Source organism: Lynx canadensis, chromosome C1 (genome assembly GCF_007474595.2).
Source record: "Lynx canadensis isolate LIC74 chromosome C1, mLynCan4.pri.v2, whole genome shotgun sequence".
In the NCBI taxonomy this organism is placed as follows: Eukaryota; Metazoa; Chordata; class Mammalia; order Carnivora; family Felidae; genus Lynx; species Lynx canadensis.
Genome location: NC_044310.1, coordinates 134,007,959 through 134,020,776, shown reverse-complemented (window position 1 = coordinate 134,020,776; position 12,818 = coordinate 134,007,959). Strand labels below are relative to the sequence as shown.

The window sequence follows — 12,818 nt, the reverse complement described above, 5'->3', positions numbered from 1 at the left end:
GATATCAAAATCCCTTAATTCAGATAGAGCAGACATGGTGATCATCTAGGCATGCTTGCCAGCCTGTTGATGGAGTGTGTTTTGGTGAGACCAGACTTGTAGCATCTTTCAGTTTACTCCTTATAAGTAGCCCTACGCTCATGTGCTTTTGATATTTTTACTCTGGTCAAAAAAAGTCGTCTCTTTATCAGCAGATATGTTATCATATTTGGCTCAATTCTAATATGTGTGTATGTGTGTGTGTGTGTGTGTATAGTAAACAAAATATTTCCTTGCTTTGAAGTGAAATTACGTAACTCTTTGTCAAAAATCCTTGTATTGCACCATCTTACCATTTTATATAAGAATGGAAAAGGCAACAGACACTTGGTGAAGTTTAATCTCTACAGAATACCATAACAGGCTTACACATTCGGGAATGGCAAAACTGAGCGTTTATTACACATAATATTCAAAACCCCTTAAGGAAACTAAGGTAAAAGTGTATACGATACCACGAATCAACAGAATGATGAAGATATTACAAGATTAACCATTTGGTAAATTATGCATTTGTTTAATCTGAGTTTGCCAACTAAGTCAATGGCAAAGTGCATTCTTGCTGTATTCCTTTTTTTTTTTTTATTTTCTTTAATGTTTGTTTGTTTTTGAGAGAGAGACAGAATGTGAGTGGGAGAGGAATAGAGAGAGAGGGAGACACAGAATCTGAAGCAGGCTCCAGGCTCTGAGATGTCAGCACAGAGCCCGACGCGGGGCTCGAACCCACAAACCACAAGATCATGACCTGAGCCGAAGTCAGTCACTTACTGACTGAGCCACCCAGGTGCCCCAGCTTTCTTGCTATATTTCTAAAGAGAGGAACTGATGGATGGATAGTACATAAATTTTACTCAGAGTATACTCATTTGGAAATCATTGTACTAATATTTGTATTACAATATAGATCTACAAAATTCTTGGATGTATTTTAGATTCAGTATATATATTATTGTTAGATCTAATACATGTATTAGATCATATACAAATCATATACACATTTATATATCTGTACTCGTCTATATTTATGTAAAAAGCACCCATATATTTATCTGGAAAGTCATTTTCAGGAAATTTAAGAAACTTGTCCAAATCTTATAGGTAGTATACCCTAGAGGTAAGAATTGTATTCAAATTTTGTAACTATTAAACCCAAATTTCTGACACAACAGCCATACGACCTTTTGAACAAGGTGCATGTAACACTTTCATAAACTTTTGTATTTAGCCAGATTTTTACAAATAAGCTGACCTTAAAGAAAATTTTTCTCAGAGACTTCTAAAATTATCAATAACCAAAAATTATACAAACTACTATTACTCTTTTCTTTTTTTTCTTTCTTTCTTTCTTTCTTTTTTTTTTTTTTTTTTAGAGAGAGGGAAGGGGATGGGAAGCAGGGAAGGGGACGAGGGAGAGGGAGAAAGAGAATTTTATTTTTATTTTTAACTTTTTTCTTTAAGTTTTTTAATTTATTTTGAGAGATAGAGCAAGTGCGGTAGGGGCAGAGAGAGACAGGAGAGAGAGAATCCCAAGCAGGCTCCACACTGTCAGCACAGAGCCCAGTGCAGGGCTCTGACTCATGAACTGTGAGATCATGACCTGAGCTGAAATCAAGAGTCGGATGCTTAACTGACTGAGCCACCCAGGCACCCTGGGAGAAAGACAATCTTAAGCAGATTTCATGTCCAGTGCGGGGCTCCATCCCACGACCCTGGAATCATGACCTGAGCCCAAACCAAGAGTCAGATGCTCAACCGACTGAGCCACCCCAAACTATTATTACTCTTCTTCTGGTACACTAAAAAGTTCCTCCTTTCTTCTTGCTTTCAATACAGCCTTGCAAATTCTAAGTCAGACCCCACAGAAGAGCCTAAAGAGTAAGTATGAATGAGAGTTGTTCTCTCAAATCAAATAGGAGGCTAGAAATGCATGATAGAAAGATATTGAGAGGACAGTAACTTTAAGCAAAGGGATTAAAATTTCTCCTTTCCCCTCTTGCAAGGTCTTCGTCATTATTATCTTTACTACAGAATAATGCACTTATTTGTACATGATTTTGTTAGGCCCAGTACATGTGACCTGCATAAAACATACCATTGCTTTGAGATTTGAAGTTCTAAGAGAAAACTGAGAGGGACATATAAATAGTGACCTTAAAATATGAAACCAGTGAAAGTAGTCAGGGTAGAGGAATAACCTATTATTGTTCCTAAACAAGTTTCAGAAATTTCACGATCATTTTTAACAGAAAAAGAGAAGTATGTTGATAATGGTTATTTAAATAGCCTCAGTCATCGATTAACTAATTTAACACTGTCGATTTTGAATACTCTCAAATGTCATCAAGCCACTCTGCTAGTTGCATATATAAAGGTAAATTAGAGTTCTTTTCAGAGTCAGGCAGTCTAGTGGGTAGACAAACAGACATTCGTAATTAGCTTACTATTGTAACACACTTTGGTAATCGCAGTGATAGAGATATGGACTGAATATTATAAGAAAACCAAGGAAGATCACCTAGTTTATCACAGAGATCTGGAAAGTTTTCTGGAGAAGGTTAAAGAATGTTAATTTAGCAAAGGAAGACCTTGACTCAAAGGTGAGAGTCACCTGGAGTAGTGTGCATCAGGGAGTCTAAGCACTGTTTCTCTGGAGCACAAATCATGGGTCAGTAGGTAGTGGGGAAAAAATGAAGAAGTGCTCTCAGGTCGTGAAGAGCTTTCTATTGGGACACTTTGACTTGAGCCATTTCAATGCAGTAATTTGATTAGAAAATGTTCTTAACCTTTGACTTCGATTTTGGAGGACATCATCTCTAATGGCACAATCCCAGTCCTTACATTTTCTATTTGGCCATTGCATCACCTATCTGGCTCTCCCTTTTTAGGTGAATTAATTTTGTCTACAAAAAATATTTATTTATATTAGGGAAATTGAGTAGCAAGAGTACTTGGCCTCAGGTTCTATGTAAATAATCAAAGAAAGATGAATTAGCAGATTGATTTACCTTTCCCAAGCCATCTATGAGACAGTTCTTGAAGGAAGCTAATGTTATAGATAGCACTTTATTTAATTTGGATAAAAATGAATGGTATTTTTGGATACATCTCATACTTTTGGGTGAAAGCAATACCTGATTTTTCTTGCATGGATATGGGTTTTATGATGAGTAATAAGAGATAAACTTGTTTTTCAGGAAAATTTCAGGTTATATAGCTTTTTTTCCCCCTGAGCATACAATTAGGCATGTTTGGGACATCCAAATAAATGCATTAAAAGGGAATTACTTTCTTTTAGGATTTTGAAGAAAATTATCATTGCTCCTATACTCCAGAAACAAAAAGGAGTAGACCAAATAAATTCTGTATACAAAAAGAGGCGACGGTGTGCCTTCAAAAGAATATTTTTGTCTGCACAGGGATTCACTGTAAGAATGCACTGAATATCATGTTTAGCTAGGATACTTTAAACTTGATATAACAATAGTGAACAAATATATGTTTAACTTTACAAGGAAATGTTAATATATACTCATTCTGGAGTCATAGAATAAACAGAGAGAAACTTTCAGAGGAGATCAAAGAGCACTTTTTATATTGTTTACAATCACAGTAGTGTATTAATGCTAAGGAAATATTGCTGAAGAGTTAGACCAAAGAGCCCTTTGGATTTGGCCTATTATTGAAAGAAAGATGCCATTTGACCTAATGAAATCAGAAATTGATTAAATGCAGTTCATCTAAGGGGAAAAATGGTCACAGAGTTACTGCCAGGGTCGGGAAGAGATGGGGTGATCTAGTGCCTGAGTGCTGATAGGGTTAGATAGACTCTCAGAGTAGTTGATGTTATGAGATGCATGACAATGGATACCCACAGGTCAGAGGGCAAGATCAACCCCTTCCATGGGAAAGAAGAGATTAATCAGAATATTCTTTGCTCAGCTTATAACTAGGTCCTCTCTTATCAAATGATTCATGGAGAACTGAATGTTTTGAAGAAACTGTAATCTATGGGTCCCAGGAAAGCTGGGATTGCTGCTAGCCATCTTGCGAACACGTGTCGGAACAACTGTTGTAGTCACACAGTGCCTCAGTGAAGCCCTGCAACCTTTGTGAATAATACCATTGTGACAAAGTAATTTGGATCCCTGATTATCAAGTGTGTGTCTAATCTTTACTGTTTTCTTTCCCTCATAATGTTTAAATCCTCCAGCTTTGGCAACATAAATGTTCATTTAAAATTTTTCATTTTTGCTTTAGTAACAGAAATATTTTGAAATAAAGAAAGACCTCCCTTAGCCTGTGGAAAACAATTAAGAAAAGAATTGACACTCACTGTTCCTCTGATATTGTCTGTCTTACGGCTATAGTAAAACAAAATAATTTTTACTTTCACACTTTAGTTCAATCTCAGGTGGATATTGACTGAAACTGGTGCCAGGGTGGCAATATTGATTCTAGGGAGAAAAACCAAGAATCAGATGATTGACCATCCTGCCCAAATCAAAAACCTTTGTCCCTCTGACAACACAATAACCCATAATATTCTACATAAATATGACTTTGTTGTTGTTTCCAGGTAAGAGATTTTTTTGTTTCTTCAGAGCGAGATATTTATTTGTGTAATTTTAATATTGTTTTCATTTTCTTAGCAGATGGCTTATTCATCTTATTATTTTCATGCATTGGCAAGATTAGGCTGTTTTATAAAAAAATACTTAAGAAGAAACTTTAAAATATGTATTTAGGGGCGCCTGGGTGGCGCAGTCGGTTAAGCGTCCGACTTCAGCCAGGTCACGATCTCGCGCTCCGTGAGTTCGAGCCCCGCGTCGGGCTCTGGGCTGATGGCTCGGAGCCTGGAGCCTGTTTCCGATTCTGTGTCTCCCTCTCTCTCTGCCCCTCCCCCGTTCATGCTCTGTCTCTCTCTGTCCCAAAAATAAATAAACGTTGAAAAAAAAATTAAAAAAATAAATAAATAAATAAATAAATATGTATTTATATGGGTCTCCAGAACAGACTTCACAATATGTGTTTTAAACAATTGTTAATTACATATTTATCCAAGAAACTGGGATGACTTTTCCATTTGGGATAACCAACATCTTACAAATTTCTTTAATTACACAGTTACCAGAAAGGCCACAATGGTCACAACAAAAAATATATATGGCTTTTGGGGAAAAAAATAGGAAAACAATGAGCTATCAATGTTTTTATTTATTTATTTTTTTAAGAGGTCATAATGTAACTCATATTCAGAAAATTTGATCTTTGGAAATTTTCAAGCCAGAATTAGAACATATGTATATTCTTTTATTGACTTATGAACATGGGTAACGCTGTATGTGTGTGTATATGTGTGTGTGAATCATTTTTAGTTTGTGAAACTTTTCAAACATACAGAAAACAAGAGCACCATGATCACTCTGATAGATATCACCTAGATTCATCAACTGTTAACATTTGGGACAATGACAGACTTAATCTGTCATTACACACATTTCTTAGAAAGAACATGTATACTTGCTGAGGACTCACTTCCCTTCCCATGTTGCAAAATCTTCCCAGTCCTTCATTCTCTCTCTTTCCCACTATTTTTTCTGGCTTCTACTTTCCCTCCCTCCTTGACACCAGTGAGGATTTTCAGGGTCCAGGAGCCTCTTAGCCAAAACCATTTTGATAATTCTAATTGCTTTGGTGGAGTTGGTACAGGAGTAGAGGAGGAGAAAAAAGAGAAACCAGATGGAAAGCAATGCTACTGGAAAGTCTTAGCTCCTAGGGCCAGAGGTACAGCAAACTCAGAACAAGCTGTTCCCTAAAAACAACATTCTAAATGATTACATAAGGTTTAAGTGTGCTTTTGTGGCTAGTACGTGGTTTCCTTATGAAAATGTGTTGAGATCTAAGCAACCAGTTTACAATTGGATTTTGAGAACATAGTCTACTTACTGTTGTGGATGGCCAGTGTTATAATTATTTAGATTAGCACAAAAAATAACTGTCTTCTCTATCAGACTTGTTTTCACTTGGCATGATCATGATTACTTTGCAGACAAAATTTTAAACAAAGATATTATTAAAGGTTCACAAGTATTTTCATTTTCTACATTGTATGAATATTTCATTCCAAATTTTCCACTCCTAATTTTATTCCTGTAGCCTTGTACACACACCCCTCCTATGCACATTACTAAGGGGCAAGCGAATTGGGAAATCGATATCTAAATACTTTTAGGATTTCACTCAGAAATTTATACATGTGTTTTTTATGAAAATTTAATCAAAAGACAGCTAAAAGAAAATTCATCTGCAAAATACCGATAATTAATAATAATAATAATAATAATAATAAAAGACTCATTTTTTTCAGTTCTCTTACTTTTTAAAATGTTTATTTATTTTGGGAGACAGAAAGAGAGAGAGAGAGAGCACGTGAACTGGAGAGGGACGGCGGGGGGGGGGGGAGGCTGCGGTGGGAGAGAGAAACCCAAACAGGCTCTGCACTGTCAGCACAAATCCTGATGCAGAGCTTGAACCCATAAACTGTGAGATCATGACCTAAGCTGAAATTAAGAGTTTTAACTGATGCTTAACTGACTGAGCCACCCAGTCTTTCCTCAGTTCTTTTACTTTTTGATTTTATTCTTCTAACTCATGTTCATTTTGGGGTGCATATTTATAATGCTAAAAGTGTCAATATTATATAAAAATTATCCAAGTTCTCCACACATGAATTTTATAGTTTAGTACTTGATTAGCATGAGGTATATTACTTCTAAGGCAAAACCCAAATACAAAACTTATATTAAAAAAATTGAAAGTGCAGATGAGTGAAGTCAAGAATTTTAGTTGTATACCTTTAGGTATATCTGTTAACGACGAAGAATGAATATATGAGTGAATGAATAAACTAAAGCTGTGTCTAAAGGAATAGTGAAATGGTTTGATGTTGAATCCTTTCCATCACCTGGAACTTCTTCATGAAGTTCTGGGCATAAAAGAATGAAGAGCATCTCTTGGCTCCCTTCTACTATTTCCTGGTGAGCTGCTCCCAAGGACACGCTGGCTGCCATTTTCACCGGGGGAGTCGCCAGGAGAAAGACCAGCTGCTCATATTTAGGTTTTTGCAGCTATGAGTCCCATATCCAATTCTGTTTTTTTCCCCCTATTTTCTCTATACTTGAGGAGAGGAGGAAGAGTATATATGTCCTGCTCCAGTCTTCCATTAGACACTACCCCTGGTTCATGCCCTATTTTGGTACCATCTGCTTTGGGGACACAGGATGATAATAAGAGTTCCTACTCATTGAATATCTGCTGTGGGCTAAGTATTTACATATCTACTTTCAGATAATCACACTATCCTGCAAAGACATACAATGGGTATTAGACCCATTTTTATAGACCTGCAAAGTAAAGCTCAGAAAATTAAGAAACCTCTCCAAGGTTATCTGATGCAGGATTTATATTTGAGCCTTTCCTCTGCCATCAGTGGAAGATGCTTCTCTTTCCTTGGAAAAATGTGCTAGCATTTTCTTTGATTGACTCTCCACTTCCATTAACAGCCCTCCCTGGAGAGCTGCTCTCCCACTCTCATCCAATGCTGGTGTCCTGAATTTCCCACAGTGATTTGGCCCTTACATTGAATTTTCTGGCTTCTTGTCTGTTCAACTCAACTGATATCTTAAAATATCTGATTATTCCTTAATAGTGTTGGCAGGTTAGAATCATATTTTTAAAAGGAAAGTATATTTAAGCACTTAACTTTCACAATTTGCTTATTGAGAGTACATAATTTTTCCCATGTTACACAGAGAAACTGGACAATGAAATGACCACCTGTTAGCTGCTAATGATGTTCACATGCCTTTAAAAAAGTAATTCTGGCTTTATCTGTCTACAATCTTGGCGACAAAACTCATGGGAACGTCAAGGGCACAGGAAGCCAAAGGCAGCAAACTGACAATAAAGTTTGTGCTTAGACTACTAATAAGAAAGGAGATACTGTGAATCTCTAATTCCACATAATTATTTAATCTCAAGAGGGTAACATAAAACTGAATGCATGTTTTAAAAAACTGAGTTTGGGTGTTCAAATCTAGGACTTAGATCAGAGGGGTTTCACACAGTATATTTCTTACTTGAAAAAATATTAAAAAAAACAGCAACTATAAAATATGCCAATCACTATTTCAAGTGCATAGTCTAATTTGATATTGTGTGGGTAAGTCAATCATTTTGCCTTTCAAATGAAAATCAATACATAAATAGTGAATGAACTTGATTTAAAATAATAGATGGATATTAACTGTATTCTACGTTGCAAAAATATATACTAGCCTTAAAAAGGGCTTACAACTATAAATATCCATCAAAATATAGAAGTGAAGCATTTTCTAAAATTAGGGCTAGCATTAAAGATTAAATGACCCTTTTATTTTAATAGATCAAACCCCAAAGACATCTGGGTTTAATTCTTTTGCTAATATGTTTTTGGGTCCCTATTAAGTTTAATGATTTCTATGGATCTCATTTTTAATGTAATATATCCATCCAAGTCCAAAGTTGATACAAACTAAATTTACCTTTTATTTGTTCACTTCACCATAGTATAATGGTTAAAAGCAGAGGCTCTAATATTAACCTGAATGGATTTGAAACTTGTCTCTGTAACTTGTCTTTGTACAAACTGCCTTAATTTGCTGCACCTCAGTGTCCTCATCCATAAAATCGTGTTAGTAGTAGTACCTGATTTGCTAGGTTAGTGGGAGGACTAAGTGAGTAACATAGATATGAACTTAGAACAATTCCTGGTGAAAAGTAAGGGTTCAATATTTGCTACCTGTCATTATTTTTTAACTGCAAAGGGAAGAGTGAATAAGAGGTCACTAGAGAATTAGGTACATTTTTAAATGAGTAGAATAAATCATATGCTTCTTCCCTTGTCTCTAGGCAGGATTGAATTTAAGCCCCAAATAGACAAATAATTGTCTTTCTCAATCAAAAATAAATACTAAAGAGGAGTAGCTGGGATTTTATCTGTAGGAACTTTTTTTTCCCCTAAAACATTTCAAACATTGTGCTGAACACAGAATCTATTTGCCTCAATGTTTCTGAAACACCTTTACAAAACTTTATTTTCTCCCAAGCTTTAGGCTTTAGAAGCATGTAAGGGTATCCTCCAAATCTCTACTAATAATTGCCTCATACATCCTATTATATATACAACAAAATGTTCATATAATTAACAGTAACATGCTCACATATTCACATGACATTAACATTCTCACAGTTGAATTCTAATTCTAAAATCTTACCTTAAATTTGATCCCATATTAAGTAAAGGGGAACAATGACCAGGAACTAAAGGGAAACATTCAAAATGAGATAACTCCAAACTGCCCCACGTTACGGAAAAATATTTTTAAATGGCAAATAACTTAATTTGCAAGCACCATACAGTTTAAGACATCAACATCGATCATTTTAAACTCCTACTTAACACAACTGGCTAGCTAAATATGTTTCTAGCAGTTGTTGTATTGTGGTATGAGTTTTTGAATAATGACTTAATTTTGAAACGGTGCTTCTACTCAAAGTTGTCATGCTATTTCTAGATTCTTAAGATCTAGAATAACTTAGCTCTGGAAGATATGCTATATACAAATGGCTTTTCTCTTCCTTGTCATATGCGTGTGAGTGCATCTATGTTTATATATACATACATATATATGTGTATATATATGTGTATGTGTGTATATATATATATATATATATATAGTCTTCCTGATGCACACAAATATATGCATATACACATAGAGTCATTTAGCATATGTACTCATGTTCATGTGTAGATATTCTGTTAAAAGCCCTTCTCTATCTATGGAATTCTCTTTAATTCAAAGAGGTAGTATGTAACTATACTGATCTTAGATCAGAGGGAGATGGCAGAAAAAATCGCGATTCAGAAGATCGAGGGTACCTAGATAGCTGATCCAGGAAAAGTACTATAATTTTTGAGAATTGGGGAAATGGGTTTTCTTTGATTTCGGAGACACCTGCTTTGATTTCAGAGATACCTTTCAGGAGGCCGAAACTCAAACCAACTGTGAGATATGTGTGACACCTTCTCATAATCCCCTTTTATTGAGGAGGAAACAGGTTGGACAAGTTTGAGAGATCTACTCAAGTTCGCTATATGGTGAGATTGGACCTTTTTACTCCAAATTCATTTGTTTCAGAATATTAGAACTAGATATGACCGTGCAGAACATATAATTCACAACCCACATTTCTAAAACTTTTTGGTGGTCTGAAGGTGTGGAAAGTTGCATAGCCTGTTGGTTTAAGTTGAGCCAACTGTGGTGGTCACTCACACATTTTTTAATGTATGGAAATCAAATAGTCAGCATACCAAGGTTTAGAGATGCTTGACATTTCCCACTTTCAAAATCAATCACCAATCCGAATGCCCTGGCTATTACTCAGAGATTCAGAGGTTTGCTGTAAGCAGAGACCATGACCTTGGAGCAATTATTTTCTCAAAAGGCATTACCAACAATGACGCTAGCAAAGCACCCAGACTGCCCTCCAGTGCATGATTCCCTGGCCAGGAAATGGCTGCGAATCTTCCATGAGTAGTATGAGTTTGGCTCAAATCTTATTTCAATGCATTTATATTTCATAAGCATTGCATTTAGACAAAGTTAAAATCAACAAGTAAAAAAAAATACTTACTTAAAGATTTTCTGTGCTCTGGTTTCTGTTCTTTTATATCATTATCGTAGTGACTTAGTAATTCAGTACTGGAGGATCTCTGGATTTTGAATAATTCCAGGTTTCTTGATGAACCACTTGTATCCTTTGGCTGGAAATAACAAACAATTAGACTTGAATAATTTCACAAGGAAGAAAGGATTCACCAAACAATTTACAGATCTATTTTGATGTTAGATTTAAAGGGAAGATTGAACTAAGATAATTACGTTGGGATAAGGCCTTTAATCATAGCTATATATATATATATATATATATATATATATATATATATATAAAACTTACTAAGTGCTGTGCATCACCCCAAGTATTCCACATGTATTAACTCAATTAATCATCACAGTAATCCTATGAGGTAGGTATTATTATTACCCTTACTTTCCAGACAAGGAAACTGAAGCCAAAAGAGATAAGTAATTTGCCTAAGGCCACACAGCTAGTAAAGGATAGAACCAGGATTCAAACTCAGGCAGTTTGACTCCAGAGTCCACTCTTAATGACAACACACTCTGTCTGTGGGTGGGTGAATGTGGGTGTGGGCACTCAAGCATGCCTGGATAAGGGGATGATGATAATATTAACATATTGATGATGGAGAAAAGTCAATTTGTTATTTTTTTAAGTTTTAACCCCAAAATGAAATAAAGGATGACTGCAATTAAATAGCAATAAAACCACACAGAAAATGCTATATTTTCTTATTGTATACCTTATTAAAAGCTCTCAAGAATATTTCTTTCTAAGATTTTGCAAATATTAGTGTCCTAAAATTAGATGTTTGGTCTAGAATCAGTATAAAATGGTAGTTTTCAATAATCTGATTCTCTGAATGTATGATTTAGGGTAATTTCATGAAGTTTTAGATTCATAATTTTCATGAGAAGAACAATCTGGCTTAGCTGGAAGAACAATGAAAATCAGTACAAAGGATTATTATTTACTGGTGTTTGAACAGTGAGTATGAGCTTAAATACGTTGGTATTTATTTTCAAGAATATGTATTACAGACTGCATGAACTGAAAATATGAAAATTCAGTAGTCATTAAGTGCTTGTGTGCTTTTTACAGCCTCTAATAAATGAATATCCATGTTATTTGGGGGAAAAAATGAATGCACTGTGTTTTTGAAAGAGAAATCAAATGACATTTAGCTCCACAAATCATGTCTGTGGAAACGGTTTTTAGTGGACTCTATTTAAACTTAAAATAACTTAATATCTCTTGATCTGTAGGATCCATTGAAATGTGTGTGTGTTACATGCCTAAGCAGCACAATTTAAGTGACAACATTTTAATTAATAAAGGTAACAGCCAAAACAAATACATACCAATCTGTCAATTGCATTTTTGATAGCGTGGAACCAATCCAATATGATGAAGTCAATATCTGACTGTAGAAGGAACTCATTTCCTGATACTGTTGTGATCTGAAAAAAAAAATCGACAGGTAAGCAAATCATATAAAATAGATCTCTTACATTAAAAAATGGATACACACACACACACACACACACACACACATGCTGTTTAAAAAACACACTTCAATACACCAAAATATTTTCTTGTATTCCAGTAATTGTCTTTCTGGGAACTGGGAGACTGGGATCATTTTGAACTGCTCTCTATAAACTGTTTTTTCATGTCATAACAAATACATTATTGTTTTAATAATAGAACGATTAACTCAGAGTAGGACTAAAGCTGAATTACTCCAACTTAAGGAGAAGCAAGCCAGGAAGTTCAGAATAATGCAGACAGTATCCACTTAAGTCAGAACCTCAGAAAAATGCACCCGGGTGTGTCAGAATTCATTCTGCACTTTTGGCTCTTTCCTGTTTGTCTTTTTCAAATCTAATAGTATCTCTATATTTGATTTCCTTTTATGGAGGGCTGTAAAACAGATTATTTACCAAAGAGACTAATGCAGACTTTTCCAAAAGGTCATGCAAATGAATAACATTTGGCTATTTCTATTTTCCTATCATAAAGACCTATAGGAAAGTAAT

The 12,818-nt window shown here is 35.2% G+C and overlaps 1 protein-coding gene across 2 annotated transcripts in view; it reads right to left on the bottom strand.

Moving 5' to 3' along the window:
- Window positions 1–12,818, bottom strand: part of ARHGAP15 (Rho GTPase activating protein 15) — a 619,910-nt gene that overhangs the window by 302,464 nt on the left and 304,628 nt on the right. For both annotated transcript variants that reach the window (XM_030327812.1, XM_030327811.1), the window contains exons 7-8: window positions 12,141–12,239; window positions 10,774–10,903 (exon numbers count right to left, since the gene is read on the bottom strand). In XM_030327812.1, coding sequence (XP_030183672.1) covers window positions 10,774–10,903; window positions 12,141–12,239 — 229 coding nt within the window. The remainder of the gene's footprint in view (window positions 1–10,773; window positions 10,904–12,140; window positions 12,240–12,818) is intronic.